The 20,481-nt window shown below is 39.4% G+C and overlaps 1 protein-coding gene across 4 annotated transcripts; it reads left to right on the top strand.

Annotated features, from left to right (window-relative positions):
• The first annotated feature begins 374 nt into the window (after positions 1–374).
• BAG1 (BAG cochaperone 1) lies at positions 375–20,076 on the top strand. Of its 4 annotated transcripts, XR_015257657.1 has the most exons (9): positions 385–477; positions 4,111–4,239; positions 4,391–4,473; positions 5,198–5,311; positions 5,814–5,921; positions 6,075–6,219; positions 10,932–10,997; positions 14,222–14,284; positions 16,696–16,769. XR_015257657.1 is itself a non-coding variant. In XM_086740447.1 (8 exons), exons 1-7 carry the CDS (start codon positions 435–437, stop codon positions 14,242–14,244), a joined length of 645 nt encoding a protein of 214 aa, XP_086596573.1. In that variant the 5' UTR covers positions 385–434; the 3' UTR covers positions 14,245–14,284; positions 16,696–20,076. The 4 variants fall into 4 exon arrangements, 3 of the variants coding, with proteins under 3 accessions (XP_086596576.1, XP_086596573.1, XP_086596574.1); XM_086740447.1 differs by lacking the exon at positions 10,932–10,997 and having other exon boundaries at positions 16,696–20,076; XM_086740450.1 differs by lacking the exons at positions 6,075–6,219; positions 10,932–10,997 and having other exon boundaries at positions 375–477; positions 16,696–20,076.
• Positions 20,077–20,481: the final 405 nt, after the last annotated feature.

Raw genomic sequence — 20,481 nt, 5'->3', positions numbered from 1 at the left:
CCGGAGCTGCAATAAAAGCCGATCGGAAAAACGGCATCCCAAGAGTAAGCGGTCAGACAAAAACTGCTGGCTTTCGTTCCGCAGCCGCGGGGCCGGGGCCGCTGCCGAGGCGGGGCTCCGGTAACACTGGGCGGTTTGGGGGCCCGGCGGCTGAGGGGTCCCTGCGAGGAGCGGCCACCGGTAACGCCAGGGCTCGGTGTACGGGCAGCGCTGCCCCTACTCCCGGCCGGCGCCCCTGGAGCGGAAGAGCGTAACTGTGCGCTCTCGCTAATTACAAGCCGCGCGGCTGACGCGGTCACCCCGAAAATGACGTCAGTAAGCGGCAGGCCGCCTACTAACGTCACGGCACCTCCGCGGGGCTTGGGCCGGAAGTGACGCGCTACCGGCGCGCCGCGGGAGGCGCCCGCAGAACGGTTTCCTTGTGGCGGGGTGAGATGGCGGCGCTCGGAGCCCCGGTTACCGTCACCGTCACCTACAGTAAGAGCCACGGGAGGGAGGGGGGCGGGGGGCCTACCTCCGGCCGCTGCCGGGCCTAGCGCGGCTTCTCTTACCGCTAGCTGGCCCCGGTGCCTCGGCCTCCGCCGGCACCGTGCGGGCCGGGCCCCCAGCTTCGGGGGGGGCCGTTCTCGCGAAGCTCGCCTCGGCCGTTAACGGTCGCCCGGCCGTGCGGGACGGCTCCGTGGCTGCCCTTGGCGCCAGGGGTAAGCGGGAGACGCGTGGGCCGCGGCGCTGGCCCGAGGCCAGGGAGGGGGCGGGGGAAGGGGGTGCGTGTGCGGCTGCCTTGGGCGGCCGCGGCTCCGCAAAGCCTGGAGGAGACGGAAGCCCCTCGGCCTCAACGGGGCACGGCTCAGCCCGGCTTCGGCGCCGGCTGCTGCCGTGCGGTTTCGCTCCTCTGCTGGCCACGTCTCCCCGCTGTCTCCCTCAAGCTGGTCCAACAGGAGGGGAGAAAAAAAATAGCCTTTTCCATATCAAGACAGGGGTAGCTCTCCCGTAAGGATGAGGGCGGGAATAGGTGACAAGGCTGTCCTGGCCAGAGAGCGCAGAGCAGAGATCACTTTTTTTTTTTTTTATAATAATCATAATTTAGATTAAATATATCACTGAAGTCAGCATTGTATGTTGAAAGCAGGCGGTATCTGGTGGGCTCTCATCTTATTTGTGAATAAGCTCGAACCGTTTGCAAGATTTTAACAGAAAGCGGTGGTTTCATCAGTATGATAGCTGAGTGCTGAGCTGATGAAATAGATTACTCAAAGGCCGGCTGGCATGATTGAGCTTTTTTTTTTCCTTGGGAAGAGAAATAGGAGGAGGGAGAAGAGAGTGGAAGGGAAGATGCAGTTAAGTCTGCAAGTAAATATGAAAATTACTGCAAAGAGGTAAGAATAGCCTGGACTCCACAGTTCTTAAAAAGAAGATGAGGAATACCATGATTAAATTTTAATGAAGTGGATCTAGTTGAGGCAGTAAGAGGAGTGAGAAGGACAGTAAAGTATTAAATCAGTGTGGCATTCGTCAGCTATTTTTTGTCAACAAAAGTTGTTAATTTTTTGTGGATTATTTTTTAATTATTGAAAAATAAATTCTGTTCCTGTTGCTTTTGCAGTATGTTGGTGACATTCCAACTTTAGAGCTTATTGTTTGTTTCTGCTTGCTCATTTGTGTTTTCAAACTGTTACTGTTGTATTTGATACATTATTTTGTGAAAATGTTTCCTTTACCATCTGGCAGTTTTATCCAAGAGTCTTTGGTGCGGAACTTTGTGGAACAGTAGGTTTGAATCTTCATGATTCATGTGCTCATTCATGCCTTCGGAGAGCTCCATTTGATCTGAGGCGTTTTCGTTTGCAAAGATGGCAAAAACTTAACAATAGCAGCGTAATTATGATTGCAACATCTTGCTGTTTGCCAGCTGTCATCCTATCTGAGAATATTTTTATCTTTCTAGTTATTTTCTTATCTGGTAATTACTTTGTCATTAATAAACAGCAAATAGAAGGCATCCTTCATCTTGAACTGTACCTGTTGCTGTCAGATGCTGGTTTACTACTTAGCACAAATGTTTTTATTAAAGTTTTGCATGCGTGAGTGAAAGCGGGAAGAGGTGGAAATAAGGATGAAGAAAGAGAATGGTAGTAGACCCACATATATTGCTTGAAAATCTACAAGAAGTTGAAATGTTCTGGGTTTTTTTAAGTGTATTTAGGCTTTTTTAAAAAAGAAAAAAAAATTGCACTAGTGGTTACTTTAAATTAGTATTCTTATTTACTGAAGCAAACTAATAAACAATGATACCAGTTCTAACCCATGAGGTGTTTTTTGTAGAGATTTCACTCTGCTGTGAATTGACACTAAAATTTTTGTCACTATCTGCCCATCATTTGTAATTAAAACTGTTTCCATTGCAAGGCAAACTTCAGCGTTTCAGCTCTTCCCCGTTTGCTGTTTGTCTGTTTTTTCCTCTCAACTGCTGAAAGGCACAGCCCTTATATACAGAGCAGTTGTATATATCAAAACAACCTTTTGACATATATTGAGGTTAGGACCTAAATATTTGTTTGTTTTGGGTTTTTTTTTTTGGTTTTTTTTTGTTTGTTTGTTTTTTTTTTTTTTCCAAAACAAATTTCCTGTGAGGACAGGCTGAGAGAGTTGGGGCTGTTCAGCCTGGAGAAGAGAAGGCTCTGGGGAGACCTCATAGCGGTCTTCCAGTACCTCAAGGGGGCCTACAAGAAAGATGGGGAGAGACTCTTCAGTAGGGCCTGTTGCGATAGGACGAGGTGTAATGTTTTTAAAATAGAGGGGGGTAGATTTAGATTGGATATTAGGAAAAAATTTTTTACACTGAGGGTGGTGGAACACTGGAACAGGTTGCCTAGGGATGTGGTGGGTGCCCCATCCCTGGAAACATTCAAGGCCAGGTTGGATGGGGCTCTGAGCAACCTGATCTAGTCGGGGATGTCTCTGCTCACTGTGGGGGGGTTGGACTAGATGACCTTTGAAGGTCCCTTCCAACCCAAACCATTCTATGATTCTATGAAATTGAGAAGATCTGTTTATGGAAAATACCTAAGGGAAAGTTTTTGTGTAATGTGATTTTGAGCTTAAAACCATTTTAAGAAATACTGTTGGAGCTTGCAAATTTTTGAGGCCACAGTGTCACTTGTCATGTGACTCTGGGAGGCTGGAACATTTTAAAATCAGTGTTTCAAGCACTCTTCTTTCTAAAAGATACAGGCACTTCAAATCAGTGGCATAAGGATAGTTTTCTTTCAGGTATTTGTTAAGGACTTCTCTCTTCCTGCAAGGTAAAAAAATGCCTGTCTTGATTTCCCTTGCAGCCAGTGGTGGTGGTTGCCTGTGGGTGCTTTCAGACTGACAGCTCTTAAGTGTGTGGGAGCAGAGGTTTATAGAAAGGCTCTGTTGCAATGCAGAGTTTAATAGACATACTCTTTTTTTGAAGAGCTTCCCGCTGTTTGCATGGAAGTAATCTTAGGGAGTCTGAATAGGATGCTCTGTAACTGAAAGGTGACGTGTAGGCTGAGACTTCTCCAAGTGGTTACGGCTGCGTATCAGCAGTATTACGGGAAGGAATAAGTTTGGACTGTGAGAATTCTCTCAGGTGGCTGGTGGAAGGGAGACAGGGTAGACATTGATCGCTTGCTTCTCATATACGAGGAGCAGAGAGCAAAGGAAGTGATAAATTGTCTCAGATTCCCCAAGACTCATGCCATTAAAAGTTCCTACAAGTTGGAAATGGAATACATCACAAAGGTGTGGGTTTTTGTGCTTTTGCTTGTGAGATGTCTGGACACCATCTGCACTCTTAAAAAGAGATGAAGAATAATATTTAACAGGAGTATTGCAGGAGTGTTACGTCAATAGAATATGTCCGATCCAACTCATTAGGGTATTGGACTGTAAAACAAGATTTTCAGCTAAGGTAAGTCACTCCAGGAGGAAAGAAATGCAATAGAATCCTTTGAAAATTATGATTGTATGTGAGAATTGTGATTTAAGAACTTTCTGCATTGATGGAAATAAGTGTCAGAGAAGGATTCCCTGTAATATTTTCAAGGTAACAATAACTATTACTATTGCTCTGTTATTTGTTAGGTAACGAAAAACACAATATTCAGGTTGCTTCTCAACAAGAAAATGGTGAACCTACACTACAAGACATGGCTGTACTTATTGAACAAGTCACTGGCGTTCCAGTTGCTTTTCAGAAACTGATATACAAAGGTAACTTATAACATCTGTCAATGTTTCTTTTAGATAATACCTTTTGTCTTAGTCACTTTCAGGTGTCCATGTTTTGAATGTCTTCAAAAAGACATTCTTACGCCACTAACTGTATTTTAACTGTTTTTTTCCTCTCTCTTTTTACATTTAGGGAAGTCTCTGAAAGAAATGGAACAGCCGTTGTCGGCACTTGGTGTTAAAAGTGGTTGCAAAGTCATGTTGATAGGGAAGAGGGTAAGTGTTGCCTTCAAACTTTTATTTCTGAAGTTATTGTAATTTCTGTTAGTGATTCAGCTCCTGAACACAGAAACAAATTACGGCATAAACCTAATCTTGTATACCTACCCACAAAGATGAGTTCAGTCTCACAGTGTACTGCAAGTAACTCTGCAGTTTGTACATTTCTGAAATTACAGTATTGACTGACTTCTGCCTTGCATTATTGACAAACTTCTGCTTAGTCTGTTGCTTGTCAGTGCTTATGAACCTTCTGTGCACTGATTACCTTATCTGCCCATCTTATTTTTCTGGTTTAAGAAAAAGAAAAAAAACAACCAAACTGTAGCTACTGAGTCTGCTGGGTTTTTTCTAGTGAAATGACTTGTGACTGGCTTTGCGAAGTAGAGGACAAGGTAATAACCTCATAATATAAATGTTACCTCTATTTTAAAGATGCTAAGCTGACAAAACCAGAACTGTTTGCACTTTTCCTTTTTCCCTTCAAATTAATCTAATTTATAATGTGCTTATATACATTGCCCCTTTGACTGTGTTTGTAATTAAGCTTCGGAAGACGCTTATTTGGTAGGTATTAAAATACGGAAATAATAACCATGATGTAGTATGTATTTTAAATCAGCAAAAGCCTTTCTGTCTGTATCACCACTGTTGCTGCTTTTTAGCTACCTGGTGACTCAACTTGTTGCATAGTTGTGAATGTTGTACTTCTGATACACAGAATAGTCCAGAAGAAGAGGCTGAATTAAAGAAGTTAAAAGATTTGGAGAAGTCAGTGGAGCAAATAGCTAATAAGTTAGAGGAAGTTAATAAAGAGTTCACAGATATCCAGAAGGTATGCCAATTTTTTACCATTTTATATCTTTGCAAAACAGTTTTGTAGGTATATATATTTTTTAAAAATACTGTTTAAAGATTTAAAGATTAAAGGCTGCTTCTCCTAACTGTCCAAGGGACCTGGAAAATTCTTGCTGAATTTGAAATGCTATTTATGAGTTTTCAAAATGGTGACATGGCACTGTTTGAAAAAAGGTAAATATTGTTGCATATTGAATAAATTATATTCTTTAGATCTAGAAAAACATAAGAGAGTTCTCTCAAAGTCCAAAGGAGAATGTCTGTTACTTGTTTAATCTTTTAAGTAAGCCTAGCAGATCTTGCATATAACATTTCAAGAACTGATAGAATACAGATTGAGATTGGAGTCCTGTCCTACTTGAAACTGCAGAAATAGTAAAAGATGTTTTCTGCTGTGGTGTATTGACAGATTTTCTAAGATGAGTATTCTGTATAGTATGGTATAATTTTGTCTTTCCTTTCTTCTTTTTCCTTCTCAGGGGTTTTTAGCAAAGGATCTTCAAGCTGAAGGACTAAAACAGCTGGACAAGAGGATAAAAGGAACTGCAGAGCAGTTCATGAGGATCCTGGAACAGATTGATGCCATTGTAAGTAAATAACCACAGAGGAGCATCAAATCCCAACAGAACCTTACTGATAAGCATATGTCTTTCTTTGTAATTTATTTTATATTTTGAAATACTAACAAATTTATTTTGGCTTTGAAAATTAGTTAATTGGTTTGCTCATTTTTTCTTTAGTATCCAGCTCTTGCCCCTGTATGTCTCCAAAAGACTACTTGGCAGCATCTATTTCTAAATGATGACATTAATGCCTGTGTATGCATCCCCATTCTACAGAAGAGCTTCATTTGGGGCAGCAGCCTGTTAAGACTACATGAAATGGGTATCCTTTACTCAAGTTTTACCCTTTTAGTTTGTCTTGGCAAACTTTTATGTTAAACTTTATAGTAACAGTAAAGGTCTGGGGAAAAAAAAAAAAACGAAACCAGATAGACTTTGTATTCCATCTTGTGTAAGAACAAGGAGGTCCTGAAGACTGAAGAATTTTCTGGTCAGTTGTATGTGAACTGGCAGTACTTTTATTTGAGATGCCTGCATATTGAGGACTGGATTCTTTCTTTGGAATGTGCTGGCATATATCCAAGTGCTTCACAGTCATTAATGGATCATAACCTTATAGCATATTTCCAGAGTTTAGTGTGTATCTTCTTGTATCATGTAGTAGCTGAGAGCTAGGTGAGAATGAGACACTTGTGCAGAGCTAAATAGAAGATTATGACAACTAGGATATTTCCTTATTGTGTTCTCTGTCTGCTGGGTCATTCTCTGTAAAGTTCGTCATATAATTATGTTGCATATAACGATGATAATATTCTGCTCTAAAGGAAAAATGCTGGTTTTCTCTGGTGGTGGTGTCTTTGGGTCTACTGCTTTGCACATCGACCCTTTATGGGATTGTTTCAGAAGGATTCCATGCAAATGCCTATAACTAGTGAGCCAAATGTAGTTTAACTGATGAAGTTCAGCAGCAGACTAAATCACAACAGTAATAATTTGGAGTGACCATCATCAAATGCTATACAATATGGATGCGTTCCTAGGAACGGTGGAGACCTTATTATTTCCTCCTTTCATATTGTGCACCTTTAATGGCAGATTAGCTTTGTTGTGTGTTATAGCCAACAGTTCTTAAGTACTTTTTAAAAATTGTGATATGCTAAGTATTTTCAAGTCTTAAAATTTCCTTTTCTGCCTGATATAGAGGAAAATATTTTACTGAGAGTTCTCAAATGCTGATAGACATACAGAATTCATGTAAGTGATTCCTTGTTTGAAGTAGCAGATATACTGTGTGTTATCATGAAAATAGATATCCAGATGAAAGTGTTGTCATCTTATGGGTTTAAAGCTTATTTCTGATCCTTTCCATTTCTGATACCAAGTTCTACTTAGTAAAAATATCAATCCTTGTATTCTAGTGTACAGTTCTGGAACCTAGCAAGCAGCCTTGAAAAACCCTTTTCACTGCTTCCTAATTAAGCCAAACTGAGTTCCCTGAGTTTACTTTTGATTCTGGTACTTTTTGCACAGCTTAAATAATAGCATGCTTTCTGTTTATCTCCTTATCCAAAATACTCTAAATAATACTGGACAAGGAACTTTTAGGTTTAGTAGAAGATTTTAGAAGACCTGGTGACTTCATGTTTAGGTTTAGGAAATCATGGAGTCCCTGTGCCTCAGTTTAGTCTCTTGCAGAAGTAGAGCAGCTAGATCTAAACCTAATTATAAACAGTATCTTTTAATATTTGTAATAGTTGTTTGTTACCTTGTTGTATAAAAAGCCATGACATTGACAAGCCTCATGTTTTAAAGCAAGAAAATAAGTGAGAGTTTTTATTACCAGTGATTGAAGCTATGTTACACATACCAAAGTCCGTATTTATTTGTTCTGATATACAAAGAAGGCTGTGGTTTTTGTAGTAAAGACTGAACTTCTGTGAAACCTTGCAGATAAGATGCACATAGTTGAGTGGAGCCTTTACATAAAATGCAGCTGTTCAGTGTGCTGGTGTTGCACCAGATAGGAAGAACAGGCCACCAACTTCATGAGGTGTTACCTAGCTGTACTGTAGTTGTGCAACTTACAGAGGTAGCAACACAGAATGGTAATGAGGTTTGTATATGAACAATAAATGGGTTCCACTGAAGTAAAAAATGGTAAATAGAAATGCAAAGCAGGAAAGCATAAAGCTTCCACAAAGTATTTTATCTGTATGTCAGAATTGTTTTATACAGTATTCTTTTTGTTAACCAAATAAAAAGCAAGTTCTGACAAACCTCTTGAATACTATTGATCAGACAGATGTGCTATTGATTCAATCAACAGCATGTTAAAAAAGATAAGGAAGAAAAAGTGACTGAGTGAGCTGTTTTCTGCTAAGACAGAAGAAGCAATGCATTGTAGAAGTGAAACATACCAGCAGGCTCGCACTGTAAATGTTCCAGTTTGTTTCTTTGGCAGAGTTGTGAAAGTTCTGTAAAGTGTCTTGGCTGTCATACATTGTTTGGATCAATCAAAAACATCTAGCTTGATACAAAATGAGATTTTGTGTGGTTATAGAGAGCTAATTAATACTCCTTTTTACTAGACTCCATGTGTTCAATTACTATGAATTTAAAAGAAGAGATTTAGGAAGTGGAGAAGTAGGTTGGTAGTTATACAATATTGGGGTGGTAGAGAAAAAATAGTGTTGTCACTGCTAGAGATGTGAAAGGAAAGTCTTGAAGGGATACTTTTGGGTTGACATATTTTAACGTTCAATTTAAACACATTCGTTTAAAACACATTTTAACATTCAATGTGTTTAAATAGCTACTGCTTCTGCAGCAGGAAGAGTGGAGGGATCTTAGGAGCATCTTGCAAATTTTTTACTACTCTGACAGTCAGATGTTGCCATAAGCGACAGATCTTTGAAGGTTTCTTCAGGAGGAATACAAATCTAGTTGTGTTTAACAGCTGAAGATTTGTGGGTGTGCATCACCAGAAATACCGTTTGTTTCAGCAGGTAAAACACTTGGTCTGGGAGTAAAAATCAAAGTACACTAATTATTACAAAATATCTCAGTGAGTATAATGTAGAAAACCCTTGACTTAATCAGCTGGCACAATTTTTTAAATGACTGAAAGGCTTTTTGAAGAAAAAAAAGTGAAAGCTTTTCTGAGATCAGCAGGAAAATTTAACTTGACAGGCATGACACTATGTACTCATTCAGTCACTGATTTTGTTTACATAAATTCACAACAAAATCATATGTCAAAATGCACGTATCAGTATTGAGGATATTGATAATATTACTGACTCATAATTGTGTTCTAGTGGCTGATCCTCCTTTCTTGAGGATTTTTTTTTGTTGTAATTCCTCTGTAAACCTTACTTAAATTACTGCACTGTGAAGCTTTTTTGCTGTCTCTTTGTCCTTTCCATACTTGTCGTCTGGTAAATCAATAGCAAATTAACATTTCAAGCCTTGAAAGAAAGAAGTATTTTGAAAAAAAAATCATTGTGCCTATAGCAAACATTTCCCAGGCTTCTGGGAACTTTTGCCACTTACAATAAGATGAGAACTTATTAATAAACCTCTGAATTTATGTGGCTAAATAAACATTTGATTAGCCTTTTGTATTATAATTCTCAAATCCCTTAGCATGAATCATAACATATCATCAAAGCTTCAGGGGAAAAATTTTCTAAGGCATAAGGAACATGAAAAAATTATCATTCCCCGGTGAGAGTGGGGCACTTAGTTACCACCACTGCATTCAGAAAACCTGTTGACAAATGCTGCCATTTAATAGCTGCTTTTAAAGAAGCTGCTCAGATGTCTAATTAGATGAAAAAGATTCAGTGTCAACATAATTAATGTACTTATCCAGTTTACTAATTTATTTACCGATAAGTTAAAAAAAAAAAGTGACGGGCTGGTAGTCGATAAAAACTACACACTAAAATATGTTGGTTTGGATTTTTAAAAGAAACTAACGCAAAAGCTTGTTAGATGGATGAGGTGTCAGGAAGACATCCTTCTCTGCAACTGATTAGCATTGGTGCCATGTGTAGCAGAGAGGTTTTAATTTTTTAAAAAATGTGTTTTGTTTATTAGCTGGCTATACTGCTAGAAAGTGGATTCAGGCATTGGATGTTACCTACTGGGGTTTATGGTTTGGGAAATAAGAAACAACCAAAGAGGAGAACAAAGATGTGGTAACACTAAGTTATTGGAAGCACCTTTAATAACTAACGGAACTTGAGAGGAGCTGAAGGTGATGTTCTGTGGCAAAGGGAGGTGGTTTTATTAAGAGATCAGCTGGGAAAGGGGAAAGAAATGACAAGAGAGTCTGTATTTCATAAGAAGCAGTGCTCAGGAGAGAGTGTGCTGGATTCATAGTTAACACTCAAGAATAGAGAGGATCTAGAGACAGGAAAACGCACACACGTGAATTTATTACCATGTAAACAGTGATTGGTTTTAAGGATTTCTTGTGTAAAGCATGGGTGTTCTGCATACAACAGATGAGTCTTCCTTCAAGGATGTAACGTATATGCCTCTGCAGTTCATCTTGTCAGTGCATCTGCAGGGCGAGAACTCTTGAAGAGTTCTCCTGAAGTCGAGGGTGTGAGGTGGGAGATAGAGCCTGAGTCCCCCTGTTACCAGTGGCTGTTTCTGGGTAGATGATGGGAGGATAAAGAGTTCTGCCCAGGAGTTCTACAGAAGTTGCTGGGGTGAAGCCAGCACTGCAATCACTTTTGAAAGTTTAAGACCGTGCAGACCAAGGACTGTGAGACTCGAGCAGGGTTTTGTCACAGAGAAAGTGCAATGCAAAGAGGAGACCTGCTGTAAAAGTAAGAATATGCTGTGCAGTGGAAAGCCATATACTAATCCAAACTACTTCTCTGCAAGCGTTGCTAGCACCAAAATGTAGATTTGGCAGGAGTTTTGCATAAGCACTGCCTAGATTTGAGCTAGTCCTTCTTTAATTAAATTTTCTTTTAATTAAATATTGGAATGTTATTGTGACTTAAGGTTTATTGCCAGCTTCACCTGTTAAACCCTGAATAGTTGGACAACGTATTCCTGGAGAGGAGACGTAAGCTGACTAAGGTAAAACAGAGAGACTGTGAGAGTTAATTTGATGTTAAGATTTGTAAACTTTACTAATATGATTACAAAACACCTTTTAAGCAGCTTGATAAGTTAGTACATTTAGGCCTTCCAATTACATGTCTCTGCCAAGAGATTACAAGGTGTGGTTTTAAAAAAAAATCAGCTATGAGAGTGTGCAAGCAAACATAAGAGTTTGCATGCACAGATGTAATTAAAAAGAACAGTTGTGAAAAATGTTGTCAAAAATCGAAAGAGTCTGAAAGTCTCTACACTCAGATTTCAAAGTTTCCTCCAGTTACCAGTATCTCTTTTAGAAATAGACTTTGTGTGGTAAGCCCAACTGAAGTTCCGTGTCTCCTACTGAAACTTGACTTAGGCCTGTTTTGATGATAGAAAATTGTTAATTTGCTCTTTCAGGTTGGTAGGAATACTTGCATAGGCCAGAATCTCTTTCAGAAAGTACAGCCTGAAATAAGTACTCAACAAAGGCGGGAGGTGGGCAGTGTAACTGAGCTAGTGCATAACTTCATTTTTAATTTGATTATTAAGAAATTCCAAGTCATGGAAAACCTCAAGACATAGAAGAATTTCTGTGACACTGAGATAACTTTGTTTTCTGCTGAGAATCAGCCGTTAACAATTAGGCCTAACGAATCTGTGCTCTTTCGGACTATTACATATATGGAGCAAAAACAGTACACATCAAATACTCTCTCTGTGTTAAATGTTTCTTGTCATATTTTGTTAATTTAAAAACTGAATTGTGTTGTTGATAACCTAGGAAAAAATAGGACTGTTTTCTTATGTCATTGGATTCCTATGTCTAAGATTCGCTAGAATACCTCTTATAACTTTATAATATTTTTTTAAACTTTTTTTCACCGTGACAACTATACATACTCTGAAGGGCACATTTTTTATTTGTGAACTAGTACTGTTTGAAGAGAATTCACCCACTGCTTTAAACTAAACTCTCAATTGTTTTGTAATGTCTTCGAAGCGTTCAGTTTCTGAAGAAAAATCATGTAACACAATCTTTTTACAGCGTCCTGCTTATTGGGACGAGACATGTGGGTTTAGCATGCTACCCTGAGCAAGAGCTTATTGCAGTGCACGGTACTAGAAAATACACTTTGTAAAAAGCGAAGTAGCTTCCAAAATGAACAACTGAAAAAAAACCTGTGCTTTGGAAAATGGACATGTGCCACTTGTAAAAAGGAGTTTTCATTTTAGGCACACCGTTACTGAAAATGTAGTAACGGCTTCTGAACATAGCCTGTGCTGTAAATTCAAGGATGGTAGGTGGCATGCCATACATGGAGAAAGTGACCAGCGTAGAACAGGCTCCTGTAGGAGCATTTACATTATGCATGACAGATTCCTGGAGTTAAGCTGGCAACTTACTTTCAAAGCTACTTCTCCCCCTCTTTCTTAGAAAATAAGAGGATTTGGAAAAAGATAGATAGGTGATAGGATGCATCTTAGGACAAACTGAAGAGTATTTTTGATATTAAGAGGATTAACATAAATTAAAAAAACAAAAAACTGAAAAAAAAAACCTAAACAAAAAAAACTAACATAATTTTTAGGTTTTAGGTATTTCTGTCCCTCTTTGTAAGATAACACTGCACCAGTTTGTGTTTAGAAGGGTATCTCCCTTAATCTGCATACTCTCTTGTGCTTCTGATGCTGACAGTCATTTTTCCACCTGAAAGAGATATGTCCAGTTTCTGGTTCTGTTTCAGGAGGTGCAGTTGGACATAAAAGCTCTCTGCAAGGGAGATACCTTTTCTGATCTTGAAGGGGAGTGTTAAAAGTTGATGCGAATTTTATACAGATTAACAATGCTGCTGTTTGGGAAAACTGGTCTTGGAGCAACAGAAATGGAAGCTAGAACTACAGGAACAGAAGATTCTTTCTCTTACCTGTCTTCCAAAAGTAAACTAACCAGAAAATCAAAAAAAAACCTGGGAAGAGGTTGATGCAGTAGTAGTTACTTCCACTTCTGACTTTCATACTCTCCTAGGAGACAAGAAGCAGCATTGGGCATTCCTTCTTCCAACTGAGCACAGAGAGATTTTAAACCAGAAGTTTATATAGAACTGAAATATAAGAATGTGACCCAGCTTGCTCTGTTGCTTTTTGCGCATTTTCTCTTCACCCACAGTGCTGGGAACGTGTGCTAAGCCCGGCGATTATTATTTCTTTTTTTAATATCACTTACAGTGTGCTAATTACTGCACAAATACTGGAGCAGTGTGATCCTTGAACTTTCTAGGATCTCAGTGATGCCTGTAGTTTCACTTCCCATGATAGACTAGTTTTTGGTGTGGAAACTTGCGTATTTTTAACTTCTGTATTAGGTTATATGCAAGACTTCTGTATTAAATACCATGTATGTTTGGCTGGACACTAAAAGAAAAGAGCTTTTTTTTTTTTTTTTAATTGTTATCAAAGATTATGTATCTAAACCTGCCCATGGGGCTTGCATTTTAGCTGAAATGAAACAGTAGGCAGTATAGGGAAGCCTTTGTTCTTGATATGGAGTTAGGGCAGGAAATAAAAAGTATACCAGTGAGAAACTTGAAGATTTTTATGCATTTTCAACAGTGAGGGCATAATGTTTCTGAGAATGTTCACATAAACTTTATATGGTAATCGTCTGTTTTACCTGTTAGCATAAACCTGAGCACTGTTCCCTACCAAAACACAAATTTCACACTGCTCCAAAAAGACAAAGTTTATAACGTTTGCCAAGATGACATACATGAGTAGATTGCAGAGAAGATCAAGTGTACAGCCTGAGCAGTCTGGCGATGCCTGCATTACTGATTGTATGTTCTGATGATGGTGAGTGATTGAGTTAATGTGCTTATAAGGAAGTAATTAATCTTAATGCTGAAGCTGAAGCTCAGCAGAGCAGTTAACGTACGCCACAGTAGACAAAAGCAGTGTGTGCAGTTATTGCTGTATGTTACCTAGAGACACATGGTAAATTTGCTAGGTCTGTTCTTTGTAATCAGCATGCTGTATCCCAGAGTTATTAAATTTATGACGTTTTGGTTTAAATTTTTTCTTGTGTAATCATCCTTACTGAGCAGGCATGGTATTTTCAGGATGCCTGTTAAGAGAATTCTTTGATACCTTCGGTTTTTGCTGTAACCTTACTATGTTAATTTCAACATTAAGCTGCATCAACTTCTTTGTTTATTTTACTGCAGAATCTGCCAGAGAACTTCAGTGATTGCAAACTGAAGAAGAAGGGATTGGTGAAAAGGGTTCAGGTGAGTATTTTTATTTTTTGTCTTCCATTAATGGTGGATACTTGTATACAAGAGTTTGTTAAAAGGAGAGCTGTTTAGGGCTTGGATTTTTTCAGTGTTTGTTCTTCCATTGGTATTTCTTAGGACCTATCTTTGAGAGGTATTTAATAGCTTTGTGAAACAGCATATAAAAATACAGATTTTCATAGTTCACGCTGTTTTCAGATGATGTTTGTAATTTACATTAGTGATTGGCCTTATGGCTGCCTGATGATGCAAAGTAATTCTGATAACCTGTAAAGAAAACCGGATGATTCCTCCTTTCCCACGTGTCAATGGGCTGGAGTAATGAATGAGGTGTGAGCACAAAGATGCAGTCAGCTGTAACTCCTGCTGGACTTTGCTAGAGGTGTTCTTTGGAAAATTTGACTTCTGTGGTAATGTACTAACTTTCTATGGAAAGTCTCTAAAGTAAAATCTGTACAGAAGAGCTGTGCTGGGGAGTGGATTTTTTAGTTGCTTTGCCATTGTAAGATGCTTAGAAATTCCTAGGCGTTGTTTCCGTAGAGACCTTGAACTGAAGGTTTGTAACTAAATACTGGAATTCATCCTTCCTCCCTCCTCCCCCAAAAGTCAAACCTCTGTAAATGAATGGTAATGTTCATGTTACTGCTTTTATTTGTGTTATGCTAGCTTCAGTCATAAGTTAAACTCCTGAAAATTATTTGTTAAAGTATCTTGCATTCATATATGAAGTTGAAAGGTTTTGTCTTTACTGTAACCTTATTAAATACTTTCTATAAATACTTCACTGTTTTTTTTAAGTAGCCATCTATTTTAGAGGAAGCCTTACCAAGAAGTACTTCACGGTAGAAATGATTTTTGTTACAGCTTTAGGGACAAAGCCTTTTGTACTCTGTTACGGATGTAAGTTCAGATAATGCAAATAGAAATGAAGACGGCTGCTGGCGTAGGTGTGTTCTATGGGGCTCTGAACATGCTCTTGATTCCATGTGCCTAACTAAAGCAGTGAAACTTTTGTAATAGAGATACAGCTATAACCCTCATGGCGAGCTACTAGAGCTCCACTCTTGGGTGAAATTGTTGCAGAAATAACTAGGGCTTTGTATAAGAACTGCTGTTAAAGCGTAAAGCAGACACTGTTGAGCAGAGATCAGAATTACTGATGTGCTTTTATAGGCATAGTGTTCTGCAACTGTAGGTTATGAATCCTTTGAGGACTGCAGAAGAATCTAAGGGGTTTCATACCAGAGCAGCCAACAACAATTTGTTTTTCCAGAGCAAGAAAACAATGACAAGTTATGCTTATTACTTTTAAGTATTCATGAGAGCTATGGGGAGCTATTAACTGCCTTCTGTTGCTGGCAATCGCATGTCTTCCAGAATGAGGAGTCAGATATAAAATACTTGCAGCCAGCAACTGCAGTTGTTACCACCTTGACTTTTTCATCCCTCAAGTCCTTATAGGAGTGAGTTGATGCTGACTCAAGGGATTGGTTGAAGACAGATGGTTCAAAACAGTGTGATGATTGAGAAATATTCCCCCAGCACACCAGTTTGCTGCTCTAGAGGGAAGGAAGTCTCTTAATGTCATTTTAATGTAAATAACATTAAATATCTGGTTTAACTCTTAGTCTAGTGCAGACATAGCAAAACTGAGTGCAAGGCTTGTGTAGATAGTAGGAGAGTCTGCTCAGAAACCACAATGTACTGATATGAATTGGAATTGGCCTGAAAGAATCCATTGGCTCAAAGTGCTGGCGCACTGTGTTGTGTATAGCACAAGCAAAGTGACCAGTGACTGCTGGCTCTTAATTGCTCTGTGTGGGTTGCTGTACTTGTAAGAACTTGTGGGTAGGTTCTAAGAAAGCTTAAGGTGCTGTGGACCGCCCTTTTTGGAAAGGAACCTTCTGTCTTTTGAGGCACAGCAGCTACGTACTGATAAAGGTTCATGTTGCCCTGTAGTCCTGAGAAGTAGAAGAGGCCTTGGTTTAATGAAAGCTTGTTTTAGATTTGACTGAGTAGGTTTGTCGCTCCTGTCCTGGCCTACAGAAGTGTGTGTTTTAGAAAGGAGTTTAAAGTCATGTCCCAAACTGAAGCTCTAACTTGTCTGAACCTTTACGATCCTTATTGTTGTTTATGAACTTTGGATCATCTCAAAGCACTTCAGTGGCAGGACGGGTGAGGATGGGCAAGCCTGCTGCCTTATCAAATATCGTGTTTCTGTTGGGATTCTGGGTAAACAAAATTGTGAATAAGCTACTATCAAAACTGAACTGGAAGGTGGTTGTTCAGTTGGTTTCTTCAAATTCATGATGGAAACTGCAGTTTCTGTTCTTAAGCATCTATCTAAGCATCTATCTTTGCTGTAATTGGATCCCCAGTAACGTTTGTTTGTTTCTCATTCTCAGGTTTTTCTTGCCCAGTGTGATACCGTTGAAGGAAATATTGGTCAAGAAATGGACAAGCTACAGTCAAAGAATTTGGCACTGGCAGAATGAGGCATTGCCCTACGTAATTAGGAAACATAATTGCTCTATGAGCAAGAAGAAAAGTTTGCTCTTTGTTTTGGAGCACTTATTCAGCCCAGTCTGTTAGACTGGTACTAGTCAATCATTTCTTGCTGGTTGTCTTGTTTGACGCTTGGTTAGACCTATTATTCTGAAAAGAAAATCCTTCCTGAAGAATTGCAGAAATAATCTTTGTGGTGAATTATTATGTATCTTATGGATGAATGTTTAGTTAACTAAGTTAAAAAGTTTGCAGTGATGGGCTATTTTGTCTGATATGTCTTTGAATTTATTTACAGCTCAAATCAAAGAAGGCCTATAATCATACAAGTACCATACGTTGCAATTGTAGGACTTCAGTTTGATTGAAAAAGGCAAACTGAGATGACATCTGGGAAAGTGAAACATTCTCATAGACAGTTCAGAGCAATAAAAAAAAAAGTACACATTTGTATCTACTTAATGTTTGTATGCATTTATAAATATAAGAAAGCTTGACTATAAGGGAGTCGTACCTATTTTAGCCTTAAATTGTCATAATAAATGGCATGTACTGTAACATGTATGGTACTTAATTTTGAGTGGTGCTTTAAGTTGTTACCGAGCTCCTTGATACAGACATATGTTTTTTTACATAGATTTCTGATGTACTGTGGTTTTTATAGATTATTCTTTATTTTATTGTTTGTGTTCTGTCTTGAGTTATGGTGGGAAATGAAATTAAATTACTCATGCTGCTCACATACCAAGGGTTCAGTTCGAGCAAGGTATAACTAGGGACCTATTTTGAAAGTTTTTTCATACTTTTTTCTGGTTTCACCAAATTCGTGATGCTGTACTTAATGGAAAATGGCAGTGATTACTTCTAGTCTGTTAAGGTAATCTGAATTTTTAAACATGCTACAAAGTGACACAACTTTGTTTTAGCAATGCCATGCGACTGAGAGTTACGACTGATTCTTGCAGTCAGATATGTGCCACGCTTAGCTGTCTCTGTTAGGTGAAAAATCAGCTTTTGCAGGACAGTGGTAACTATCAGCAGGTGCAGCCAACCCTGTAGTTGTTGGTCAGAGCCTGTAGCAAACGTACCTAAAGTGGGAGCTGCTTTTTAACTGATGCTTCTGATCCATAGGTCAGTCATATATGCAGTGGCTGGTCGAGTAGTGACTGGTAAGGAGCCTCTTTCTGTGGGGGGAAAAAAGAGCTGTTATCCCAAATGAGTCAGACGGGGGATGTTAAGAAATGGCTCTTAGGTAGTCAGTCTTTATCCATATGTGGCTGTTTTAAGATTAGCTGTCCTTTCAAGAGAAACATAGGAAATGTATGTAAGAAAATGTTAACTTCTGATAAGTTATAAACCTTAAATAATACCTGAAGTATTATTGTGATGTTTGTAATTGGAGGAGCATTTCTTTAGTGAAAAATGCCATTGGACAAGTGAAGTGATAGTCCTGCATTAGAAGGCATCACTTTTATTGTAAAAGTGCCTTTTGACCATACCAAGATTGGAATTGCCATATTTTTTACTCTTTAACCAGTTTCTTCAAGGTTGTTTTTTTTTTCCATATGTAAGTCTCTTCTTAGCATCTGTGGAGGATTTTAAGGATTTTAAGCTTAGGAAGCTTGTCTATCGTAAGTTGGGAAATGGTATGTTTGGTAGGACTGTGGGTATTTTTTTCTAGGCTGCTAGTCTGGTCATGCTGCATTTTCCCAGCACTTTAAGGTTAGGAGGAGGAAGAGTTGATTGTAGCCATTTTTGTGAAGCTCTACCTAGCTTGGTGGTGCTTCTGGACCAGATTCAGCTGACTCTTAAACCACGAGCTAGACAGTTGCCTAATTCCAGGGGTGCAAAATTAGCCACTTTTCTGTGAGGGAAAAGATCTTCCCTCTCTCAGATGTCAGTCCTGTAATGCATTGAACTTTCACAGGTGCATGTATAATAAGCAAAGTATCCTCTTGTGCCCATGAAGAGAACTGGCAGCTGTGATCCTGGCTAGGACTGTGTCCGTTTCTGCTGCTCGTTCGTATTTTTTGTCTCTTGGGTGAGAACACTAAGGCTATAGGCTGACACTGTCTTTTGGATCTTTCAGTCAGTGGAAAAGGCAATTGACTTCAGTCACCCCAGCACTGCTTCCCAGAAACCACTGCTCCTTGAGATGTGCTTGTCTGAGTACGTCCGCAGCCCGTCTCAAAGCCGAGTGGATGAACTTGGAGATGTTCCATAGTAGATATTTTGATAATCTGGTACTTTGAGGCAAAGAGACTGATGATGAACCTCTGGATTCAGCAAAGGGTGGGTGTCCTGAGCTGAAGTTACTTTACAGTGGTAACTTCTGGTATCATAATGTTTGGTTTCTAGGACAAAAGTATAAATGTATGAAGGCAAACTTTTGCAGCATAAAACTTTTTGTCTTCCAAATTTAAAAATGAGTCGATTCATTTTGGAAAACAGATTATTGTATTTAGAGTTATCTAAGACCTTCCAGAGTGAATTGACTTTTATACTTAGTTTTGAAAGAGGAGCCCTACACTTCCTTTTTTCATAATAGCCTTAAATTTCAGTAGGAGCAAACATGTGCTTTTGAAAAGTGCAGCAGACTACAATTGTGGGAGGAAGGGGAAGGAAGAAGAGATTTTAAGTATTCCTAAGAATTTGTAAAGGTGAACACAGGTGTCAATCAAGCTTAAGCTGTATTCCTACTGATTCTGTAGTCTAAGTGTACTGTGATACCTGTTTTGCTACTAAATCGTTTCCTCACCCCAGCGATCTGCCCTGATCATGTCAAAAGAGAAGTGGCTCCCTCTTGCCTTAGTTGCACTCACCCTATCGTCTTCCTCCGGTTGCTGTGTCGCTCTGGCTGCGTTTATACGCCTGGGATTTGCCATCTGGGCGAAATGTCTTACCACAAAGTTTGTCTTTCATGAAAATGGAAACCAAATTGCACACTTCCCTGCTGCCCCTTTCTCCCCCAGCTCCCTATAGGCTGTGGACAAGCCAAACTCAGCATTCAGGTTACCACGGAGTCAGGAACTGTGAGACGGCTGTCGGTCTCGGAACGGTGTAAAATACGCTGTTTGTAGTGGCATCCTCTGTGACCAAGTCCTCCTGAGGGCAGTGTCGCTGTAAACCTGGAGTAACGCTTTCGTGGCTTGCAACAGTCGCTTGTGGTTTGGAGTGGAGTACTTAACACCATGGAACTTGGGACTAGATTTTTTTTTTTGGTTAACTTATTTTATTGTACTATCATAAATGAAAAGGTAAAAATAAAATATGGAAAGTTCTCTACTGTCCTTGGTCATTATGAGGTTACTAAGATGTAGATGTAGATGGGCTCTGGATGGGGTGTGTTTTAGTGGGGAAAACATGTGCTGCTCCCCGTGTTGCAGGGGGGTCGGAAGGTTTGGGAGCAGCCCCTGGCTGTGCCGGGCCTCCCCAAAGGGTGCAGTGACTCAAAGCCTGAAATGTTACCGTGATTGGCAACGTGCTGAGGCATAAAGAAAAGCTGGGTTTTCTTTAAAAAAAGCACTTTTCACAGTCGTGTTGCACACTGAGGGTTTCTGGGTCTGGGTGTATGGGATGTACTGCGGTTTTAAAATTATTTTTTACTTCTCTTGGGCACTTTTTTGAGCACTTTTGGGGAATTTATTCAGAGACACAACCCACAGCTGGACAGTGGTGCCTTTTCA

Source organism: Chlamydotis macqueenii, chromosome 2, assembly GCF_036417535.1.
Source record: "Chlamydotis macqueenii isolate bChlMac1 chromosome 2, bChlMac1.mat, whole genome shotgun sequence".
NCBI lineage: Eukaryota > Metazoa > Chordata > Aves > Otidiformes > Otididae > Chlamydotis > Chlamydotis macqueenii.
The sequence above is the reverse complement of the archived record's forward strand: the minus strand, read 5'-3'. Positions and strand labels throughout refer to the sequence as shown.